Source organism: Garra rufa, chromosome 15 (assembly GCF_049309525.1).
Source record: "Garra rufa chromosome 15, GarRuf1.0, whole genome shotgun sequence".
NCBI classification, from domain to species: Eukaryota; Metazoa; Chordata; class Actinopteri; order Cypriniformes; family Cyprinidae; genus Garra; species Garra rufa.
The window spans coordinates 10,811,946-10,838,038 of NC_133375.1; the positions used below are offsets into that span (position 1 = coordinate 10,811,946).

General features: G+C 35.1%; 1 protein-coding gene across 1 annotated transcript in view; it reads right to left on the reverse strand.

Moving 5' to 3' along the window:
- Positions 1–4,155: 4,155 nt before the first annotated feature.
- The window catches only part of glt1d1 (glycosyltransferase 1 domain containing 1), a 50,445-nt gene continuing 28,507 nt past the window's right edge, over positions 4,156–26,093 (reverse strand). Inside the window, exons 7-12 of the mRNA XM_073819793.1 lie at positions 16,532–16,630; positions 16,401–16,450; positions 6,250–6,293; positions 5,856–5,976; positions 5,078–5,176; positions 4,156–4,215 (exon numbers count right to left, since the gene is read on the reverse strand). Of these exons, the coding sequence (XP_073675894.1) occupies positions 4,156–4,215; positions 5,078–5,176; positions 5,856–5,976; positions 6,250–6,293; positions 16,401–16,450; positions 16,532–16,630 (473 nt within the window). The remainder of the gene's footprint in view (positions 4,216–5,077; positions 5,177–5,855; positions 5,977–6,249; positions 6,294–16,400; positions 16,451–16,531; positions 16,631–26,093) is intronic.

Genomic DNA, 26,093 nt, shown 5'->3' on the forward strand with positions numbered 1-26,093 from the left:
AAAGATTTTGGTATTTTGGATTTTTTGATTAACCTACTTTCGCAAACTAATTCTACGTTTCTCACCTAATCAGAACCAAACCAGTGCAGGAAGATTCTCCGGAAAGTGACTATCAATAATTATCAAAAAAAAAAAAAGTTCAACTTTCGAGTCACCATCGCAAAGTGTCTATAAGGACACTTGTGTTTCTTAAAAAACATGGCCGCCATTGGCTGATAAATTTTGGGGACCTATTAGACAAGTGACCTATTAGACAAAACTCTGTGTTTGACTCATGGCCCAAAAGGTCTGTGAGAAATTTTAATGAAATCGGCCACTGGGGGGCGATATCTCATTTTCAAGAGCTTAAACGATTGTATGTTGCATAGTTTTTCAGACATACACATGCTATTCATATCATACGATAGACCTCCTCAATCCAAATAACCAAAGCTGTCAACCAAACCATTTTTTAAATGATTGAGAAGATGGAAAAAACGTATTTTAGCGAACTAGTCCTACGTTTTCCCTCAATCTGGAAAAAAACACCGCAGTAGCCTACAATTCTCTGGACTCTCTAAGTCAATAATTATTTTTAAAAAATGTTAAAATGTACCCTTTGAAAGCGATTACACCGTGTCCTAACTACATGTGACGTGACAAGATTCCAGCGACAAGCAATTTGGCTGTCCACACTAGACACGACGTGACAGAATCACAGCCACTCATAACTGCAGAAGTGCACTGCACTCAACTAAATGGACAAATAATCTAATTCATAAATATTAAACCTTTTTTGATTATTAAAACTACATACTGAGTGACTGATACCATCTTTGTCATGAAAAAACAAACACTTGCTGGTTCATACCGAGTTCGCAGTTTTAACGTATATGTTTGCTTAAATGTATTTTCAAGATCTGAGGTAAACTATCTGTTGTTGCTTTCAGTATGGCTATAAATGTCACACTATGATATTCAAACTCACATTAGACACTTTTAACATTGAATAAAGCACATAATCAGTACATGAGATTACACCGCGTTGCGGTGTCACGGCGTGCATAGTTAGGAAACGGTGTAACTTAATGGGTTCGTTAGAAAGGGGCCTGTCCAAATATACCCAAAAACCTATAAAGCCTAAATGAAAACTAAAAACTTCACGAAACATATTGAGCACATGTGACAGGTGATTCCAAACAAGCATGCAAAGTTTGAGGGGAGATCGGACCACAGCTGGCGCTATAATGGTGCGTTCACACCGCACACTTTGTCTGCGTCAGGCAACGCTCCCAACGCATCTAGTTTGACGGATGTACGATGAAGCTTGCAACGCTTGCTTTTTTGGTGCGTTCACACCGCACACGTCAGGCAACGCTCCCAACGTATCTAGTTTTTTTGCACACTTCCCCTGAATAAACCATGGCAAACTAGTAGGGACTGGACATTTTGGAATCTTTTCATGACCATAATTCGCTAGCTAACGAAATGGGAAATAATTACGTTGAGAAAAGATCTGATAACTTAGCCGACATCCCGATCTCTTCAGCGATCTTCATCCAAGCAAGTTCCTTTACATTACTGTCTTTATACAACAATGAGGACGGATCATACAATTCTCTGCGATTGCAGACGGCTACAATGAGCTTGTAGACGTCTGCAATCGCAAACAATTGTATGGGGTTTTTTATTTATGCTCCCGCTTCATTCAAGATACGTGTGGTGACGTCGCTACAGTGAGACGCTCTGATTGCACTTGACGCAGTGCGTCAACCAATCAGAGCGTCTCACTGTAGCGACGTCACCACACGTATTTTGAATGAAGCGGGAGCAGAAAAAACAACAACATACAATTCTCTGCGATTGAAGACGGCTACAAACTTATTCTAGCCGTCTGCAATCGCAGAGAATTGTATGATCCGTCCTCGTTGTTGTATAAAGACAGGAATGTAAAGGAACTTGCTTGGATGAAGATCGCTGAAGAGATCGGGTTGTCAAATCTTTTCTCAACGTAATTATTTCCCATTTCGTTAGCTAGCGAAACATGGTCATGAGAGGATTCCAAAATGTCCAGTCCCAATAGTTTGCCATGGTTTATTCAGGGGAAGTGTGCAGAAAACTAGATGCGTTGGGAGCGTTGCCTGACGTGTGCGGTGAGAACGCACCAAAAAGCAAGCGTTGCCAGCTTCAACGTACATGCGTCAAACTAGATGCGTTGGGAGCGTTGCCTGACGCAGACAAAGTGTGCGGTGTGAACGCACCATGTAATCTTGCCGCAACTGACGCTTGACGGTTGGGGCGGTGTGAATGCAGCATAACAGTCATAAACGTTAAAAAACATATTTCTATGGTATATTTGACAAAATGCTTTTTTAATCATTGATTTAGGTGGTTACTGGCTTGCTAAATAATATGTAATGTCTTTTTTCATATGTGCTTAAATGCCTTAAAGCGCTTGAACCCCTGTAATCGCTGCTTGCAGCTACATTTTATTTTTATTTTTTGGAAGCAATTAATATACAATATTAGTATCACAGTTTCTGCAAAAATAAGTAGCACAACTGAACAATGTTTCTTGAGCAGCAAATCAGCATTTGAGAATGATTTCTAAAAGATCATGTGACACTGAAGACTTGAGAAATGATGTTGAGAATTCAGCTTTGCCATCACAGGAATAAATGACATTTTTAAATATATTACAATAGAAAACAGTTAATACATCACAATATTTCTGTTTTTAAGAAACATTTTTAATAAACCAAAAAATCTTACCATCCTCAAACGTTTGAATGGTAGTGTATGTGGACATATCATTTATATTTTATTTGTGCAAAACAATCACCAGATTCTATTACTGTGCCATTTAATGGGACAATACTAAGTGGATTTTACCACTAGATCGATGTATTTAATCCTCCAAATGACATCATGCAAACTGCATAGCAGGTGGGTTGAACTGTAGCACACTGACCTACTGATCAAGACCGGAAAGAGAGGCTTGAACTTTCTTTGTTAAGGAACAGCTCTTTGAACTAGGGGTCAAAGCTTAGGATAGGCCACAGGTGTATAGAGGGGCACACAGTGAATCCAAATAGTCAAAATCATCCTGACTTGTAAACAAACATCAAAGCTTTCAACATAATTTTCTGTACTTCTCTAGAAACGTCAGATTTTCAGATCCGCTATTACTTTTAATACATTTGAGATAAGCATGATAAATGGATGTTTGGAAATTGCTCAGAGGAGCAGATTGGTTTAGGGATAGAAGTTTTGCCCTTTGACCTTTTAAGCTGCCTTGGGCTCCTCTTAGCCATTTAGCATGGCGGTACAATGAAAGCTAAGTCTGTCTTTTCCCCCTAAAGACCCAAAACAAGCTTAGTCACCAGCAGACAGAGATGTTGCTAAGAAGAGGATGTCAACATTACTCTAACTGTTACAGCAGCGCTTTAGTGTGGAAAAAAGATTTAGAGAAAAACGCAAAATTTCAAGTAGAAAAATGTTTTGTAAAATTATGAGTAATATACTGATATTTACATTAAAACATTTACTCACCTACTATCATTTTAAACTTGTATGGCTTTCTTTATTTTCAGACATTGAAGTGTTCTGCACTCATATTATCTCTTTTTTCTTTTACCAATAATCTTAAAAACGTGTAAACTCAGAGTAAGTGTTTAAACTTTAAAATCGCAATTAACACTTCTCCTGAGTTTATAAATGAATTACCTTACAAATTAGATGAAATGGCACACGTTGCATTTCTAGGTGAACGTTATAATAAACCCAAACTCACAACAACATGTAGATGAAGTTTGAGATGCTCCACACATGTAAATGATAACAGTTCCTGTAGACAAAGTCCCAATCTATAAAGTCTTTGCTGTAGAACAGCGTACTTTGAAAGTAGGTTATTAAACCAGCATTGCATATATTTCACTGAATCATAGCGTTTGTGAATTCACAATTATGCGTAATTCAGATTTTTAAATGGGTTTAATATATAATGTAGTCTTGTTAATGCGTTTCATAGATTCTTGTCCGTAAAATGCGGCACTTCTGGTATTTTGCCAGTTAGTCGATGTGAGCAAAATGAAATCGAGGATTTTTAAAAATCGAATAGTCGATTAGAATCAACAAACCGCAACAGCCCTATACTACAGTGACCTTATTAAGTCTTTAATACATTAGCTCATCTATGAACATGATTTCTGCCCGAGTCCCGATGGATTTCAAATGCTGCAGGGATAAAGACAATAACTCCCATAATTTCACACTCAATCACAGCGTCATCAAACTACGCCTTTGTTTCTTTGTTTGTTTTGATTATGCACCCTATAGTGATGAAAACTTACATATTGGGCCTTTAAAAGACAACACAGCAGCTGGTTTAGGTTAGGTTAAGTTATTTGGCTGCTATTACTCTAAGAGCTGCCATTGCTGAACGTTACACGGATCTGACATGCATGCTCGTAGTTTCTTTCACGCTTTAATATGAAATGATACAGGCTACAGCACTCCACCACTGTATATGTGTGTGTAATTGAAGCTGACACAACAGAAAAATTATGTTTTACTGACATATGGCCACTTGGCCAGACAACATTTCATCTCAGTTCACTCATGTTTTACTGAAGCTATACCATTTCTGTGCTTGTTTTGACTAGCACCTGTCATTGAGACAAAGTTGGAGAGCAGTTAAAAGTCTCCTGATCGTAAAGACATTCTGCTTCTAAACAAATACAATTGTTGTAAAAAAAAAAAAAAAAAAAAAGACATCTCCTTTCATAATCTAATGGCGGAAAGTGTTTGTTACAAGAGGTTAATTAAATGATGTCAGAATCTTCAATGTATCATGTACTATCCACAAAGAGAATCCTTAAATACACTAGATTTCACCATGCTCTTGTCTAATCACTTTCTTTACACAAATTCTTTGCTATTTGCTCTTAACGTGGATTAAAGACATCAAAATACAAATGTAAAATACAAAATATATACATAAACGTCTCCATGGAAAGAAAAAAACTACAACTGTGATATGATTTCACTGTATTCAAATGAAGCTCTCAGTGATAATCCAAACCTTTGTAAATCTTACCTGCGGGCTTGAGTACAGCAGTCCTGTGACCTCATGCTCGACTATTGCAGCATTTCCAGGAACATCCCTCGCTAAAACAGGCAAACCTAAATCCATCGCCTAAAACAAACCAGATTGCATTGCAGAATACATTAAATCTGTTTGGCCTTGTGGACAAAGCATTTACATTTATTCATTTTCCAGGTGCTTTTATCTGAAGCAACTTAGGGGCATTCAAGGTATTTTATCAGTATATGCATTTCCTGAGATTGAACCCATTACTTTGACATTGTGAGTGCCATTTTAGCTACAAGAACGTTCGCTGCAAGCTAGCAATCAAGCATTATGGGCTAGCTGATTGCACTTACAAAGCTTTTCCTTTTCATTTTTAAATTCTTGTAAATTACAACAACCTTTTTGATATCAAATCTATCATACTGCCCATTTCAATCTAGACTTGTTCGCATATGTGGAATAATGAAAAGATGTGGATGGTATTGACGAAAATATGATAACAGCTACTTAGCACTTAATGCCACTGTGGGTTAAATTGGTCAGTTTGAACACAGATTAACTAGATTCCCATGATAATATTGTGGTCATAATATCCTATCTAATTACAGGCAAAACAAACACAGATTCAAAGCTCATGTAAGTGATTCCTGAACTACTGGTGAGAACAAATTGAAGAGGAAAAATAATAATTGTTTCAGAAAGGTTTCTCTTGGACAAACCAAATTGTCTCATAATAGAATGTGTAATAAATCAAAATGAATAAATTATTGCCCTTTAAACAAACCTCTAAGATGGCAGCAGACATTCCCTCTGAGAGAGACGAGTTGACCAGGGCAAATGATTTCTGCATAGCAGCATGCAGCTCCTCCTGACTCAAATCAGCCGCCAGATACACTCCAACAGACCTACACACACACACACAACCTCATAGATAAATTATAATACATCCAGGAACAGTTTAGAATGAGTGCATTTCCTTATTTTAAAAGGGGAATTTAAAAAATACTGGAAAGATTACTGACAGAGATATTCAAAAAAGCACATGAATGTGTGGGTCTTCAGTGGCAGTATTAAGAAACTGAGACTTTGAAGATCAAGTACCAAAAAGTGAAGAAGGGAGATGAAAGTAAAGCAGAGCAGATCAAGGAAGGAAGATGAATACGTCAGATGATATTTACCTCTTGACACTCTCCTCAACCTCTGCGGTAAACACTGGATCTATCTAAAATGAGACATGAGATTTTTAATGAAAAACATTATTTGCTTTTAAGACCCCAAATCCAAGACTACTTTATTTAGTAAGATTTTTCTGAAAACTTACAAAGAAATTTTCTGAAATATCATTCAACTGTAAATGAAACTAAAATTAAAAAACTAAATACAAATTAAAAAGGTCTCTAAGCAGTATTAAATGTTTATATTTATTAAAAATTGGGTTTTGGATAGAAATAAGCCATAAATGAGTTTAGAAACATGAAAATCAAGACTACTTTATTTTGTAAGATTTACAGAAAATCAACAAATAACTGTTTTGAAATAACACAACTTTGAATAAATCTAAAATTAAAAACAAAATACAAATTAAAATGGTTTCGAAGCAATATTAAATGTCTATATTTATTTATAGAGGGTTTAGGTAGAAATAAACTAGAAATATTTAGTTTAGAAACATGCAAATCATGCCAAAAGACTACTATATTTTGTAAGATTTACAGAAAATATTACGTTTTTAATTGAAATATACTAGAAATAATTTGTTTAGAAACAATCACATTAAAGGCCTGCTTTATTTCAGAAGGTTTACAGAAAACCAACATTTAAAAAAAAATACCATTCAACTTTATATAAACTTCAAAACAAAATAAAAATCAAGAAGGTTTCCGAGCAATATTTAATGTTTATATTTATTAAACATCCAAGCAATATTAAACATTTATTTTTATTAAACATTAGTTTAAGATAAAAATAAACTATAAATGAATTTAGAAACATGAAAATTATGTCAAAATACTAGTTTATTTTGTAAGATTTAAACCTACAAAGAAATAACACTCAATTTTAAATAAAGCTCAAATTAAAAACAAAATAAACCAGAAATAATTAGTTTAGAAACATGCAAATCATGCCAAAAAAAGTACTTTATTTTGTAAGACTTACAGAAAATATTAGGTTTTTAATTAAAATATACTAGAAATAATTTGTTTAGAAATAATCACACTAAAGGGCTACATTATTTGAGAAGATTTACAGAAAACCTACAAAATATATTATTTAACTTTACATATAATTAAAATTTACTTATAATTAAAATACAAATAAAAAAGGTCCCCAAGCAATATCCAATGTTTACATTTATTAAATGTTGGGTTTAGGATAGAAATAAACTATAAATGAGTTTAGAAACATGAAAATCATGCCAAAAGACTACTTTATTTTGTAAGATTTACAGAAAACCTACAAAGAAAACCTACAACTTTGAATAAAGCTAAAATTAAAAATAAAATTCGAATCAAAAATGTCTCCCAGCAATATAAATGTTTATATTTATTTATATAGGGTTTGAGTAGAAATAAACTAGAAATAACTAGTTTAGAAAACCTACATTTTTTAAATAAAATATAATTCAACTTTAAATAAAAAAATATATATATATACAAATACAAAAATACAAATCAAAAAGGTCTCCAAGCAAATAATTTAGAAACATCTAAATCATGCCAAAATACTACTTTAATTGTAAGATTTACAGAAATAATTCATTTGATCATTCAACTTTAAATAAAACTAAAATGAAAAACTAAATACAAACAAAAAAAAGGTCTCACAGCAATATTAAATGTTTATATTTAAACTAGAAATAATTAGTTCAGAAATAATCAAGCCAAAAGACAACTTTATTTCATAAGATTTACAGAAAACCTGATTTTTAAAAATGTCATTCAGCTTTAAATAAAATTAATTCAAAACAAAATACAAATCAAAAAGGTCTTCAAGCAATATTAAATGTTTATCTTAAATATTTATATCATTTAGAAACTAATATTCACCATCAACAAACCAACATTTTTATTATTCATTATTATTTTTAGGACTGCAAAGCAATTAATCGCGATTAATCGCATTCAAAATAAAAGTTTGTTAACATAGTTACATAGTGTTAACATAGTGTGTGTACTGTGCGTATTTATTATGTATATATAAATACACGTGTGCATATATTAAGGAAAAATATGTTAGATTTATTAGACTGCAGCAACAGTCTTGTGTTTTTTCACAGATTCAGGGGCCATGTGCTTTAAAGGAACATGAAAAGTAACTTAAGGTCACGTTGTGATGAAAAATTAGACGAATGTCTTTTCGTTATTATGCAGAAGTTCCCGTGGCTTAGCTTTGCTTATAAGCAATAAAGAGCACAAATCCCATGTTGCTGATTTTTTCCCATTTGCTCTTTTTTTCCCCAGTCAGTAAAATACTGTCAATAATACCAAATCATGGCCTGTGGACAAGACAACGTTTCATACTGATCATAATTTCCTACATGGCCAGTTGTCCTGAGGGAAAAACGCATTTGAAAATCCCATAGATTTCCAGAGATTAGGGTCAGGGAGGGGTTGTTGCTCAATCTGATTCATTACGATGAGGGCTTTGCGTGTATTAGCTGGCCGGGGCGGCTGCAGCAACCGCAGCACATGCAATTTGGGTCAAAGATGATATGAGTGTGTGAGCGTGGAAGAGCCTCTCCACAAATCCTGTTTGTTTTGAATCCACTATCTTTGCCTATTCATTTTTTTTCTAAGTGAAATGTGATATTTGATGCAAAATTAGAGATTATTGCTTAAACTAAAGCTGCTGGCTAAGAACACACCGTGTGATCAGTCCTTCCCACAGGACATGATGTTCAATCGTACCCCACGGGAGCACAGGATAGATTACCCAAAATGAAAATTGTGTCATTAATTACTCACCTCATGTATTTCCAAACCTGTAAGTCCTTCGTTCATCTTCAGAAGACAAATTGAGATATTTTTGAGAAAATCCGAGACCTTTCTGACTCTGCATAGACAGCATGCATTGTGGTACTTTCATGAATGCAATCAAAGTCCTTCTAAGACAAGTCATGTCACTCGGCGGCCATCTTTGAAACGCCTCTCGGGCATACAAGTGCAGCTCCTATCTCTTTGAATGGGGAAACATCAAATTCTCCAAAACTGTTTGCCAAACTTACGATTAAATTTCATATTTGAAATCTCCAAAAAAATCCAACAAGAACTGCCTCATAAATATAGTTCCTTGTGCTTTAATAGCGTTAAAAAACGCTTATTTCTCCGGCTAGATAAGCCAGTGCGCATGCACAGTACTGAACGCACGTCTTAGAGCGCCGACTGTTTCTATAGCAACCGGAACTTCTCACTGTAGCTGCAGTGACGCGCTGACTTTACTAATCAGCGATTGGCTCCTTATTAAGAAGGCGGAGCTTCGCGGCCATGATGACCGTTGCATTTTTCCCCATTCAAAACTACACGAGTGACATGTCTTTGGTATTCTATAGTCTTTGCCTAGAATGCATGTCGAAGACTGACAGGGAAGGAAGAAATTGTTGAATAAAGTCTTATTTGTGCTTTATTTACTCACAGAAAGTAATAACTGTAGCTTTATAACATTACGGTTGAACCACTGATGGTCACATGGACAATTTTAATCGATGTCTTTACTACCTTTCTTGGCCTTGAATATGTTAGTTGCATTGCCGTCTATGCAGGGTCAGAAAGCTCTCAGATTTCATCCAAAATATCTTAATTTGTGTTCCAAAGATGAACCAAAATGGAACGACATGGGGATAAGTAATTAACGACTGAATTTTTGGGAGAACTAACTCTGTAAAGACGCAGGCTTCAGCAAAGAATTAAGCTTTAAATATTATTTCAAATCAAACCAAAAGGAGGCAGAACAGAAACACAAGACATCTGGGATTCATTTGATGTCATCAACATGAGCCCGCCCTTCCCCAAAGAAACAATGAGTCTTACCACTCTCCAGATATTCTTATCAAACAAAAACACACCACAGCTTACAAGAACATGTAAGCAACTGCCAGTGTCATCGGTTTGCCTGGAGCCAACCACACTCAAACAAGAAAGCCTTTGAACATCACTGGAGACGCAAATAGACAAGAAAAGGGAAAATGTGTCTCCACCTGATGTGTGAATCTCAAAGAAACATCACGGAACAAGAGTCAGTTTGTGGCAGAAGGAAGCATTGTGTCGTTGTGGTGAAATCACTGGGGCTTGAGGAGAGGTGGCTGCAGAAATAAGACACATCGAAACGCTCAAGGTACCGAAGTTCAGGAGAAAATGAAGGAACAGTAAAGCCACCGTGAGTTAGTCGACAGGATCTGTTGTCAGGTGCTAGGTCGGATTGGGTGGGAAATGTATAAAGAAAGGATGGAAGCTAATGGTGTGGGGAATTGGTTTATATTGTGAAAAAAAAAGTTTGGCTGTTTGGAGAATCTCAGACAAGAATTTTACATGTTGGGCTTCCGCACTGAAAGAGAAAATATTTAGAAGAAACAAGTTCTTGCTTACAGTATGTGCTATAGAAACAAATAGCTGAGACTCATTTACAAGTAATAATTAGGGGTGGGGAAAAAAAATCGATATTGCAATATATTGTAAAGCTCTCTGTCGCAATAAATAACCGATACACTAACTATATAATATCGATATTTTATTACAACACAAAATGATTAATTTACCTGTTGTCAGTGTCACTGTCACTACCCAATATCTTCCATTCTGTTTGCGGGGGGCGCTGTTCGAGTAAATAGGGGTAAAGTGGCGGAAGCAGCGGCCAATGAAGAACACAAGTTAACTAACAACAACAGAGAAGAAGCGCAGAAAAAAGAGACGCGAGAAGAATGGCGGAAAATAATGAAAAACAAATCAAAGACCCACCCGCTAGTTGAGCATGCTGATCAGTTAGTGTTCCTCAAGTAGAATATGCCTTGATGTGACCACTGTCCAGGTTAACATAAAGCACTTTACAGTAACTTACTACTGACCTTTCAGTATCATGGTTTACACATGTTAGTTAATGTTCATGTTGTTTTTTTAATGTTCAGGCACTTTTATCTCTCTAGCCGTACAGTGTTTACATTTAAGACAAGGGGCAGTGAGTTATTATGCAAATGCATATTTCTTTGCACAGTGTTGGAAATGTTGGCATTAATAAATGCATAAGATTTCCTTATTATGGGTATTTTTTTCTTTTTCAGACACATATATCGTGATATATCGTTGATGAAATTTCTTCCAAAATATTGATCGTAGATATCGTGAATCGTGATATTATCATTATCGTGGGCCACATATCGCCACAGAATTGAATCGTGAGTTACCTGTATCGTCCCACCCCTAGTAATAATTAGCACTTCAATACAGTGAGGGTATATTTGATCCCCAGTTGGTTTTGTATGTTTGCCCACTGACAAAGAAATTATCAGTCTATAGTTTGAATTTTAATTTTAATTTAATGAGTGAATTAAGTATTTGATCCCCTATCAATCAGCAAGACTTCTGGCTCCCAGGTGTCTTTTATATACAGTCAAGCCTGAAATTATTCATACCCCTGGCAAATTCTGACTTAAAGTTATTTTTTATTTAACCTTTTTTTTTTTTTAATTAGAAATGACACAGACGTCTCCCAGAAGATAATAAGACAATGTACAAGAGGCATAATTGTAAAAAAAAAAAAAAAAAAAAATTATTAATCATCTTTTATTTACATTTGAACAAAAAGTGGCATGTCCAAAATTATTCATACCCTTCTCAATAATCAATAGAAAATCAATTATTGGCTATTACAGCAATCAAATGCTTCCTACAATTGCTGACCAGCTTTTTGCATGTCTCCACTGATATTTTTGCTCATTCATCTTTAGTGATGAGCTCCAACTCTTTCAGGTTGAAGGGTCTCCTTGTCATCACCCTGATCTTTAGATCCCTCCACAGATTCTCAATTGGATTTAAGTCAGGACTCAAAACGTTAATGTTTTTGTCTGCTAACCATTTCTTCTTCACTTTTGCTGTGAGTTTTGGGTCATTATCGTGCTGAAATGTTCACTGGTGCCCAAGGCCAATTTTTCTGAAGACTGCCTGATGTTGTTGTTGAGAATTTTTATGTATTGCTCCTTTTTCATGGTGCCGTTTACTGTGATTAGGTTCCCTTGGTCCAAAAACCCCCCAAAACATTAGGTTCCCACCACCATGTTTGACAGTGGGGATGGTGTTCTTAGGGTTGAAGGCTTCTCCTTTTTTACGCCAAATGAAGGCTACATCATTGTGGCCAAACAATTAAATTTTTGTTTCATCTGACCATAAAACAGAAGACCAGAAGTCTTCTTTTTTGTCCAGATGAGCATTTGCAAAGGCCAAGCGGGCTTTTGTGTGCCTTATCTGGAGAAGTGGTGTCCTCCTTGGTCTGTGTCCGTGCAACCCATTGGTTTGCAGTGTGCGTTGGACTGTCTACCTTGAGATGTTGCCACCAGCAGAGCCCAGATTCATCAGGATGGCCTTGGTGGTGATCCTTGGATTCTTTTTTACTTCTCTCACTATCCTTCTGGCCAGCACAGGTGTCACTTTTGGCTTCCGATCACGTCCTCTGAGTTTTTTTTTTTAAAGTGCGGAACGTCTTGTATTTTTAAAAAATACTTTGCACTGTAGCCACTGGAACTTCAAAACATTTAGATATGGTCTTATAGCCCTTTCCTGACTTGTAAGCAGCCACAATGTGCAGCCTCAGTGACCTCTTTTGTTATAGCCTCTGTTTTTCACATGTTGAACTGTCCCAATGAATCAGGGTAATTAGGATGCTTTAGAACAGCTTGGACTATTTGGAAATGTATAGAACTTTAGATTTTCCCATAGAGACTGTGACAGTGTATGAATAATTTTGGATATGCCAGTTTTTGTCTGAGAAATATTTTTTTCCACAATGATGCCTCTTGTACATCGTCTTATTATCTTTTGGGAGAAGCCTGCATCATTTCCAGGCAAGAAAAAACTTGCTGGTTGAATAAAAGTAACTCAGTAACTAAGTCAGAATTTGCCAGGGGTATGAATAATTTCGGGCTTGACTGTATATAAATATACAATATGTAATAATATATAATGAGGAAATTTTTAAGATATGCTTCATAAATGCATTACACTCTAAATAAACCCATTCGATTTTAGCCATTAGATAAATCTCCTGTAGATTTAGTCGACTAAAATCTAATGACATTTAGTTGATTAAAATGACTAAAACTAAAACAATTCAGATTACTAAAACTAACTGGCAATTTAGTCAAAAGACTATGACTATGACTAAATCTAAATTAACACTTAGAACTCTTAAAGAAGGTCCAGGTATGACATTCTGATTAAAAATGACAAGGTCAAAAAAAAAAGAAAAAAGAAACATATGCACAGATTAATAGTTCACAATAAGATCTGCAACATGCATTTAGAAAACAGGGTGCATTTTCATTTCACACCAACTTTAAAATTTGCCATCTTGGTTCAACCAAAGTAATTTAAACCCATCTGACCCATCATAATTACAACGTCCCAACTTGTAAATACAAACTTCCCAGGAGGACTTAAACACGCCATTAGACCTAGATAAGTCAGTGTGCCAAATTTCATAACATTTTACCATATGGTTCCATGGGCTGAAACTGACTTTTAGCCAGAAAAGAAGAAAAAATATGATGGAAAGAAACACCACTGGCGCTTGATCCCAAATGAAGCAGAACATGTGCAGTCAGACTTCTACAGTAAAACTTTCATGCTTGAGAAAGGAAGTAATATGAGCTTGAGGTCTTGTGTTGACTCGCTCGGTTCCTGTTTCTTTTCTAACCTTTTCCCCAGACGCACTTAGAGACAGAAACATTTTTTTAGCCCAAGGCTTGTTTGTTTCCTCCTCCCTTTTTTCAATCTTTTAAAATCTCTTTATTTCTAAAAATATTTGACCATGTCTGTGACTAGATTCTGCCCAGAGGGGGAGGGTGACCTCTCTATGGGGTTGGCAGAATTGCAGCACCTAGGCTTGGCACATAATCTGGAGTGGCAGATGGCCTGCCACGGGCTAGCCATTAGCTCGTAGCAGCTAACAAGCCCTCCCCTAGCATCATATAGCACTGCAGGCCTACGAACAGTCCACAGCTTATGCTAGTCCCCCACAGCCCCAATCCTCTGCATGATTCCACTGCTCTAGCTCCAGTGAGCCTCTAAATGCCTCTGATAAGTCCAGCTTAATGCATGCTAATATTGTTATCTTTGCTACATCCAATTAGCTCTACCTTGGAATCTACAGAAACATGCTGCCCATGTGCGCCAACACTGACACAGCTTCTTTGAAAAGGATGTTAGAATGTGTTATGGGCTTTTGGAGATGTTAACGAGACGTGAGCGGATAACACGTGCGAAACTGTTTCACGGCTTTACCTGTGGTGATGACAGTGGGAATGGGTGTTAATTGGAATAATTAGACCAAGGCTTGTCAACTATTTTCTTTCGAGGAACAGATTATCTAAGGAATTATATAGTGGGACCACAAACTAAAAAAAAGGGAATGCTATTGACGTTAAAGGGACAGTTTACCATTTTTAGAGGCGAATGCCGTTGGAGTCACATAAAAAAATGCCATGGCTCTTCCATATTTATAATGGCAATGATTAGTGGTCAATATTTTGAAGCCCAATAAAGTGCATCTATCCATTATAAAAAGTACTTTGCATGAGTCCAAGGGGTAATCAAAATCTCTTTTTCTGGTCATTTGAACTGTAAGGCATTTTTTTCCCCTATCTCTGAATATTTGCATAAATAAACTAACAAGCGACCAATATTCATTTTTTTTGCTGACCAAAGCCAATGTCTTACAGAGTAGAGTGGCTGATGGCCAATATACAGTGGCATGCAAAGGTTTGTGAACCCCTTGCAGAATCTGTGAAAATGTGAATAATTTTAACACAATAAGAGAGATCATACAAAATGCATGTTATTTTTTATTTAGTACTGTCCTGAGGAAGATATTTTACATAAGATGTTTACATATAGTCCACAAGACAAAAAAATAGCTGAAATTAAAATAACCCTCTTCAAAAGTTTGGGAACCCTTGGTTCTTAATACTGTGTGTGGTTGCCTGGATGATCTACGACTGTTTTTTTTTTTTTTTTTTTTTGTGATGATTGTTCATGAGTCTCTTGTTTGTTCGGAACAGCTGAACTGTTCTTCAGAAACATATATTTGAACCCTTTCCAGCAGTGACTGTATGATTTTGAGATCCATCTTTTCACACTTAGGTCAATTGAGGGACTCAAACACAGCTATTAAAAAGGTTCAAACATTCACTCATGCTCCAGAAGGAAACTCAATGCATTAAGAGCCAGGGGTGAAAACTTTTGAACATGATGTGCAAATGTTTCTTATTTTGTTGATATATAATTTTTTTCGATTTAGTACTGTGTTTCGGAAGCAACAGAAGATGCTTGCATGTTTCCCGAAAGACAAAATATGTTAAATTTACGTTGATCTTCAAATTCAAAAAGTTTTCACCCCCAGATCTTAATGCATTGAGTTTGCTTCTGAAGCATCAGCGAGCATTTGAACCTTCTGTAATAGTTGCATATGAGTCTCTCAGTTGTCCTCAGTGTGAAAAGATGGATCTCAAAATCATACAAATATGCAAAAGATGCTGGAAAACTTAAGAATCTGTAGGACCAAGAGGATTTTTCTGAAGAACAGTGCTCAATTTAACTGTTTAGAACTAACAAGGGACTGATGAACAACCATCACAAAACATGAAAACGGTTGTAGATCATCAAGGTAACCCCACACAGTATTAAGAACCAAGGGTTCCCAAACTTTTGAAGAGGGTTATTTTAATAATTTCAGCTCTTTTTTTGTCTTGCGGATTATATGTATACATCTTTTATGTAAAATACCTTACTTAGGACAGTACTAAATAAAAAATAAAATGCCTTTTTTCTGATCTCTCTTATTTTGTTAAAATTACTCACATTTTCAGATTCTGCAAGGGGTTCTCAAACTTTTGCATACCACTGTAAAGCTGATATATGTGATATTATATATATAATTACACATGTAATTTAAGAAAGACATTTAAAACATATTTACTGAATTAGAAATAATTGATTGAAAAAAATATATCAATATGAAAAAAACAATTTGGACTTCATTAAAAAATTTGCAACTTCTTGACCCTGTAATCTGTAGTATTTTCCACAAAAAAAACAAAGGTTTGTATAAAAACTTGCTTCTTGCTTACCTTTGGACCAATGATGATTAGGACCACTAGGGGGTTCTGACTGTGCCATTCTGTAAGACAGATCATCAAATTTAATGAACATAATTATATATATACTGAGGTTGAACTGTGATCTTATAGAACAGCAATACCTTCAAAAGCTTCTAGAAGATACAGAGGATCCTTAACTCGTCTGACTCCACACACCAGCAGAAACACATGTAGATTTTCCACTTGCTTGGTATGCACACCTAAAACACGAGCCAGAGTCACATTGAGACTTTTTTGCTATATTTTAAACGCCTTTTATTTATAGATTTGACATTTTACCTGTTTTAGTTACAATATATCAGTCTAAACAGAGTAAAATAACAAAGAATATGGAAATGGTTTGCTTAATGATTTATTCATACTTACAAAAAATAATTTCCAATCAAGCTATATTTGGTCACAAATTGTAAAAATGTTATTTAATTGGGTATATTTAAGACGCATGAAATGATAGCTACGAAATTAACCTTCGCTAGACAAGAGTGTCCATCAAATTATCCCTAAACTGTCTTAATGTCATTTCCACCACTGAGTGCTTGTCATCAGGGTCAAAAGTGCCAATAGTTGAAGAAACACCCGACTGCATGTGCAGAGAAACTGCTGATCCTGAATCAGATGTTTAAGCGTTTCTGAGCAACGAAATGTAATGTGACATAAATCAATGCATACATGCTGTACCTCCATCCGTAATGAGGCTAATCCATCAAACAAGGTCACAGAGATGTCAGAGACGCAATGAGTGCAAAACTGATTGCAGGCGCAAAGTAGCGTGCCTGACGAGTAATTTATCAATATGGCATATATAAATAGTAAGTATGTCATAGCATGTAAACACAGTGTGTTATATATCACACATTTTCATAAGCCACCATGTATATTTTTGGTTTAAAGCAAAACATCTGGATCATAGAATGAGCACTGGAGATGAGAAAAACTAAGACTGTCAATTTATCATATTAACTTATTACAAATGCGATTTTCCTATCAATGGACAATACAAACCTAGCCCAAGTAATTCTCACAAGGAACATTTTGTTATAAACAGATCATTCTGCATATAAACCGTGCAAAATAATGACCTGATTAATTAGTCAATTAGTGTATCATGCAATAATTATAGTTTTTAACTGATTAACAGTCCTAAAATAACCCATAGGCACAAAGATGTCATCATGATGTCACCAAGTCCATGTGACACAGTGCTCTCTGTTTAGTCAGTAGCTGGTATCTGTGGGAATGTTCAGTCCAAATCTGTGCTTTACCCCAGATCATCCCTCGTTTAAATCCCACCTATTCCAGATTATCCACAAAATATAAGCGCTAGTGTATGTATGCGTACACATGCGAGTCAACTGCGTGTCAAATGCCAGTCAGTGCAGGCCTGAACGCTGTTGACAAAAATATGATCAAATCTTATCATAAACTGTCTGCGTCACTGGACAATTACTAACAATGCAGAAATACCTCAATTTGGCAAAACTAAATTGTAATTTCTGCACCATTCGTGTCACCAGAATTTGGTCACACTTTATTTTAAAGTAGACCTATTATTCCCCTTTTTACAATATGAAACAGGCTATACGTCTCAGGTGTCCCCAGAATGTGTCTGTGAAGTTTCAGCTCAAAATACCCCACAGATCATTTATATAATTTTGAAAATGCCTATTTTGAGTGGAAGCAGAAACACGCTGTTCTTGTGCATGTCTCTTTAAATGCAAATAAGCTGCTGCTCCCCGCCCCCTTTTCTAGAATAGAGCAGTGCCTTTAAGGCTCACACCTAAGATGCTCTGCTAAAAAACATCTGTTTGGTTTTGATTATCATGTCTATCGCACTTAAATCATGTGTTAAAAAGCTATATTAGTTTAATCCGGGTTTAATAACTTGATAATCAAGGTAAATTTAACTTGTTTTGTCTTCTGGGGTACATGTAAGTATCTTCTGTAGCTTCTGAAGGGCAGTACTAAATAAAAAAAAATATGATATTTAGGCAAAATAAAAAGGATGTATACATCTTCATTCGGTTCAAAAGTTTTCACCCCCTGGCTCTTAATACATCGTTTTTCCATCTGAAGCAACAGTGAGTGTTTGAACCTTCTGTAATAGTTGCATATGTATCTGAAATTCAGTGTGAAAAGATGAATCTCAACATCATACAGTCATTGTTGGAAAGGGTTCAAATACACAAAAATGCTGAAAAAACAAAGAACTTGTGGGACCTAAAGGATTTTTCTGAAGAACGGTGGACAGGTTAACTGTTCAGGATAAACAAGGGACTATCACAAAAAAAAAAACAAAAAAAACAAAAACAAAAAAAAAAAACAGCAATATCATTCAGGTAACAACACAGTATTAAGAATTAAGTGTGTGTAAACGTCTTTTTTTTGGAAATATCTTATTCAGGTCAGTACTAAATAAAAAATAACAAGCATTTTGTATGATCCCTCTTATTTTGGTCAAATAATTAACATTTTGCATTAACATTTTACAAGGTGTATCTAAACTTTTGACCTCAATTGTCTCTTTTGGAAACCGTATCTTTATAGTCACAGTGCTTTATTTGATCTGTTTCAGCAGGTAAAGCCAGCGAGCACTGCTGGACGCCTGAGGACAAGAGCGATAAATGAAATGACCTGTGAACCCTGCATATAAGAGCTACTTGTTTAGCTACGAACAATCCACACACAAGCTGCTTAAAGTTGAATATTGTTGCTTTAGCAGAAATTGTTCTCTGATCTGGAATCAGTTTTGCTTTAGTTTTCATCAATGGCGTCAGCTCCAACAAGGCTAAGGTTGGTCACAGGTCAATATGAGGACAGCTTCCACGCTTACACATAGAGGGGGAAGGACTCAAAGGTACGTGACATGAGGTAAAGCTCCGGGATTAGACGACTGATCTAGGGGTACATGCTTACAATGGTTTAACTCTCAGACAAGGGCTTTGAGTGAATTTTTTGCTTGGAAAGTGAAATACAGTGCTGGTCTCACCTCATCTACCCCAAAGCTAGATAAGCCGATAGATTTACAATAGCCCTATTGTATATAAAGCTGTTTCTAAAAAGTGTAGTCAACATTCACTTTTTTTAAATCATTTCCTGTTAGATTTCTGTTTTTGAATTTAATTTGAATTAAGGCAGGAACACGAAGCTGAATTGCAAATTGGATTTAACACAATTTAAATATGTATTTATTTATTTATTTTTAACTGAATGGTATGAAAGTTGATAGAGGTTTTGGCACTTGCTATGTGAACCAAAAAATCAGAAAATGATTTTAAAAACTTAAATGTAGGGCTGGCCCTATGATTTCCACGATGTGATAAATGCAGATGGAATCGTGGAGTCCAGTTATAAAAACAGAATTTAGTAGTTCACTTTCAGAACAAAGTAGTTCACTTTCAGAACAAAAATTTACAGATAATGTGCTCACCCCCTTGTCATCCAAGATGTTCATGTCTTTCTTTCTTCACTCGTAAAGAAATGGTGTTTTTTGAGGAAAACATTTTAGGATTTCTCTCCATATAATGGACTTCTATGGTGCCGCTGAGTTTGAACTTCCAAAATGCAGTTTAAATGCAGCTTCAAAGGGCTCCAAATGATTCCAGCCGAGGAAGAAGAGTCTTGTCTAGCGAAACGATCGGTTATTTTCTAAAAAAACAACATATTAGGGCTGGGCGATATGGCCTAAAAATAAAATCCCCGTTTTTTTCACAAAAAATCTGATTAACGATTTAAATAGATTTTTCCCTCCTACTAATTTTAGCATGTAAAGAAACCCCAGCTTTTCCACAACATATATGCATACATTGCAACTGCATCCGTGATCGCTTTTCACCAGGCCCCAATCTTATCATACCATACACCAGTGGTTCTCAACCTTTTTTTTGCAGTGGGCCGCACTATGTTAAAGGTCAAGTCTCACGGGCCGCATATTATGTACATATGACGTCATCAACGCTCACTAAACAGATATTATGCATCTAAAATTATTACAATTAGATGTATTATTATTAGGGGTGGGCATAGATTAATTTTTTTAATCTAGATTAAATCTTGGAAATAATCTAGATTAATCTAGATTAAAATGGCTAATTTGAATTCGGCTGAAGGCATTTTCAGAATATGTGTGCTACCCAAATAATGACTAAAAGTAAGTCTTCGAGAACGGGCCAGGTGGCGCATTAGACCAGGGGCTCATCTCCTGTTTCCAAAATGCATCAGAAACTGCTTGACAATTGCATTTACAACACAATTACCTATACAAACTTGTGTAACCAAGTACTTCTGCGCAAAAGGCTGCACGACGTGCGCGTTGCCGTTAAATACACAGACGCGCACGAGCATGGATATCTGCGTGCATTGTCTTCCATTAAACTGCGTTGCTTTTAGAAGCGTCAATTCAGTTGTTGCATATAGTTTAATGTCTTTATTTCGGGATTATCAAAGTAAATTATAACTCAAATTTGAGATTTTACTGGGGCACAGCAGATTTTCACTGGGGCATGTGCCCCAGTAAAAAGGGTCTAGCAACGCACCTGCCCTGAAGCGGCTTCATAACTTCATCCATGTTTGCACGACTCGTTTGATGTGGTAATTTCACAGAAGTTGAAGATTCGTTCTCGCCTCCTACAGTGCAGTTCGACTAGGTATACGTCATCCGTGCTAAAATATCAAGGTGAAAGTCATCATAGCTTACGTAGTTTAGACCCAGCTCCCAACCCAACTTTGAGAATAGATTAACGGCGATATTTTTTTTATCGCCCGATAAGAGTCTCACGTTAACGCAGCACGTTAACGCCGATAACGGCCCACCACTAATTATTATCATTTGAGAGTATAATTCTACTTACAGTACCATTAATGGGACACCTGATGTTGTGGGGAGCCGACCAATTTGGTGAAATTCGGCTCAAAAGAAAATTGCAGAAAATGTGCGTTCGCAAATGTATGTGGATCCAAATATGGAAAGCACTTTTGAACTTAATAATCTGAGGTTTTGTCCAGAGATGTTTCGCCACATTTCTGCAACTGAGGATGACACACCTTTTTTCTCCTTGTAACGGTTAAAATTGTTGTGGCTCCTTTAAGAGCAGAGTTCCGTTCTGTGCACAGTCTGCAGCTATATGCCATGAGTACCGCATGTGTGCGGGTACGATGGTTTCACTTTTAATTTCTGTTGCTCATTTAAGTTGTCTTCTTTTAATAAGTAACGCAGTTGCCAGGAGAATAAAGCTAAAGATGTGGAATGCGACCCAAGTGCGGTTTGGTTCATTTTCCTGCTGCAACGTGAGTTAGGCGAGCTATCCCTTCACCCTGACTCAGCACGTTACATCCTCTAATAACAAATTTGTCCATTTTGATGGTTAACTGATGACTGTTTTAAATCTGTCAGAGTGTGCACGCTTGTAATTGTGTGCGTTAACTGTGTAATTGCATCAGTTCATAGTTGCGTCAGTTCTGCGCATATATGAAAACATGATCACCAAAATGATTTTGTGACAAAAAATATTGTTCAAAATTTGTTTAATACATTAATTTGTTTAATACATTTAAAAAATGAATTGTAAAACCATTTATTATTATTTTATTTTATTTATTTTATTTTTTTACGTGGTCAGCATCGCGGGACGGATTTGTATTTGTGACGGGCCGCGGGTTGAGAACCACTGCCATACACGGTAAATGTTTGTAAGACAAATATATATAAGATGGGAGGAAAATATATATTTCCATGCTTTTCTCTTGCAGTTATATTGTATACAAAAATATACAATTTTGAATACAGAAATATTAAATGATTTAAATAACTGAAACGATCTGCCAGCAGGTGGCAGCAAGACACTTATTTAATTACTGAATCATATCATTCATTTGATTCGTTCGAACGGATGGTTCATTCAGGAATAAAGCAAGTGACTGTCTTTATGAATGGGAAATTGAATCATTTCACTAGATTCCTTTAAAAACGCACGTTCATTCATAAACCAAACACCGCTGTGTTTGAATGGAGATGCGCAGCGGTTCAGTTGTGACTTGTTTCAGAATACTTTTGATGACGAAATAGAGCAAAATCAGGCAATGGTGTTATAGTCAGACAATGTAAGTCACTTAATAATAACTTCTTCTTTATTTAACTGCTGTATTAAATCAATATCTCATTTACAAACTCCCTTAAAAATGATTAAAAGCTGTCACTCATCTTAGTTCACGATATATCACAAAGCTCTATTATAATCAACTAAGCTCTCTATACTGCACAATCAGTCCCTTATTTACACTCTCTCTACGCTTTGTTTATGAAAGGATTTGTGAGATACATGTCCGTGATACATTAGTCAACGTTGGAAAACACATAGATACCTTAGAAGCTCTCCTGAGCGCAAATACAAATATGCTGATCGGGTCAGTCGCACATGGTGCTCATAATTATTTTTTCATATATTTTTTCACAGATATATATTAGTGTATTTCTAATATGGTAAATGCACAGGGGGAGAGCTGAGCTCATTCCTAACTGCTGGAGCCCAGAGGGGAGCGTCGGCTGATATTAAAGAGAAAAACGATTTTCATTCAAACAAATCAACGTAAACTACACATTCGAGTTAATCGATAAAATCGATTAATCGACCAGCCCTACAACATATACACTTTTTAATCTCAAATGCTCGTCTTGCCGAGCTAGACAAGATGAACATTTGAGGTTAAAAAGTATATAAATTGTAATTCTTTTTAAAAAAATAACCAATCGTTTTGCTAGATAAGACTTTCCTCGGCTGTGATCGTTTAGAGCCCTTTGAAGCTGCATTTTGCAAGTTCAAACTCGGGGGCACCGTGACCATAGAAGTCTATTATATGGAGAGAAATCCTGAAATGTTTTACTCAAAAAACATAATTTCCTTAAGACTGAAGAAAGAAAGACATGAACATCTTGGATGGCAAGGGGGTGAGTACATTATCTGTAAATTCTTATTCTGAAAGTGAACTACTCCTTTAATCAAAAGTAATTACACTTAAATATGATATATGACTAGTATTAATAAATATTAAGCCGTGGCGATTTCAGCATGTGCCGTCTAACTAAATGAGGACATAAATACATAAACAACATTACCAAAACTGCTCTGAGAGCATTTTACCTTTTCATTTGAGTAAAACTAGCATCATATCATATACCGACTGAAATACAAAGGTATTCACTGCAACTCGATGTTATATATAATATAATATAAAAGTTTGGTTTAACTTGAGTACATTGTGCCAGAAATATATTACTATTATTTAGTAGAATGTACGTGATAGTACTACTACTACTGCTGAAAAATTATTTTATTTAAAAATAATAACTTTATTTTTTAAGAAATAATCACACAGTATTTATTCCATGTTTTAATTTTAATAGTAAATCCCCTTTATTTGGCAAAAAATGTTATGTATTTAATCAAAAGATAACTTAAATCAATGTTTTATGCCTTCATTTGATAACCAGAAACACTTAAATACACAACACAGAATTTCTAAGGGGAAAAAAAATAAGAATAAATAAAAGTTGTTTTTATGCATTCAAATAATTAGACATGCACAGACAAACACAGAATTTGGTAACAATAAAACATAAAATGAAAAAAAAAAATTCATAGGGCCCAAAACATTTAATAAACGTTTAACGTTTAATAAATTGATGTTAAATTAAATAAGTTTCATAGTTTTGATTATTTGACGTGCTTTTCGACTAATACAATTTTATTTAACCACTGAAAAGGAGTCCATATAAATGGTAAAAAATTTCAATGAAAAAAAAAACAAAAAAAAATGAATTTTGAAAAAAATAAAACGGATTTCATAGGGCCCTACAAATGGTCCTGAAACAAACAACGACAACAACAACAAAAAAAATCACACTTGTACTGTTGACAGTCTAAAAAGACCACTTTGAAAATGAACGGGAAGCCAATTTCATCTAGTGAAAACATTTCATTTGGTACTGCGCCCAAACCAAATTTTATTAACAGCTCTTTTATTATTATTATTTTTTTATATCAACCACAAATTTGAAACACAACTACATTAACAAATTTGATTTGTTTCAAAGTAACACGTATTTTGGAAAATATAGATTTTATATAAAATTAAAAAAAAAAATAATAATAATATATTTATATATATATATATATATATATATATATATATATATATATATATATATTAGGGCTGTCCCCGACTATGAATTTTCATAGTCGAATCAGAATTTTCGAATCTTTCTATAGTCGACCGATAGTCGAATCATCTACAGATCTGGCCATTTAAAATGCGCGCGGGAAGTAAAGTGGTCTCGCGTGACGCCGGTGTATTCCAAAGGAACACGGAAAATACAATGACATAGGAAAGACATGATCAGTAGGGGGCAGTCATGTAACGCACTGGACTGGAGCAGGCTGAAAACATTGCTGCAAACTAAAAGGTACGGTAACCTGGAGGGGACACCTTCGGTTCACTTATGTTTGTCGTGGCCACACAAATGAATTCGTAGGAACGTCATATTACTTTTTGTCATTGCCACGAGATATTAATTCCTGGGAATGTCATATTATGTCGTGGCCACAAGATTATTTTGTCGAGGTAACGACATCCTTATGTTTAATGCATAAACAAACCTGCGTAACCATAACCCAGGATTATCAGAGATAGGTTTATTAATATTTTTTATTTTGAGTTAAGAAATGTTTTTATTAATTGTTATAGGAATTAATTCAATATTAAGTTATATATTAACAATAGGCAATGCTGTATAATCGAATGTCTGTGCGCGATGTAGACAGCATTCAAAAGTTTATCAAGAATTTATTACATACAAGTACTTCAAATTAAATAGCCCTGCAAGAAACATTTTATGCATCCTTAAGTCTTATCCATTAATTGATCCTTTTTTTCTGTAATAAATGTATTATTCGTTTATATTCAGTATGTCCCCCTTAATTTCGATCTCTTAACATTCCGAATCTAAATGATAAATGCTGACATGCCATGAAAGCTTTGATTATACTATATGGCATATATTCATTTTTAGTCTAATTATAACCTATATAGTGTTTCATTGTCGAGTGAATCATTCACGTTCCATTTGTAAATCGTATGGTCACACACGGGCATTAATACAATCATAAAGTCAAAACTTTATTGGCATAATTGTAGTTCACAATATTTGCTAAATATATGCCAAATAGCATATATAAAGTTATTTAGGTTAAGCGATTCACAATAAAGAAAAAAGTAGATAGCTCTAAATCACTTATTATTTATTCTTATTATAGGTTATTATTATTTCAATACCTGGTTAGGGCTATTTATTTTTAACGCCTGACAATTATGCCAATTACGTTTTGACTTTTTGATTGTATTTATCCCCGTGTGTGACGATACATGATGTTTTCATTTACAAATGAAACTACGTGAATGATTCATTTCTCAGTAAAACAGTTTAATATTTATATAGTCTAGTCTGTTAATTGGACTAAACAAAATAAAATATGTTCAATTCATATTTTATATGTTCAATTCTTTAGTTAAGAGAAGGAATGTAGGCCTATTTTACTGTGTGACGATAAATTATTTCCAAATGAAACTATGTGAATGATTCACTCTTCAGTTATTTGTCTATTAGTTAGACTA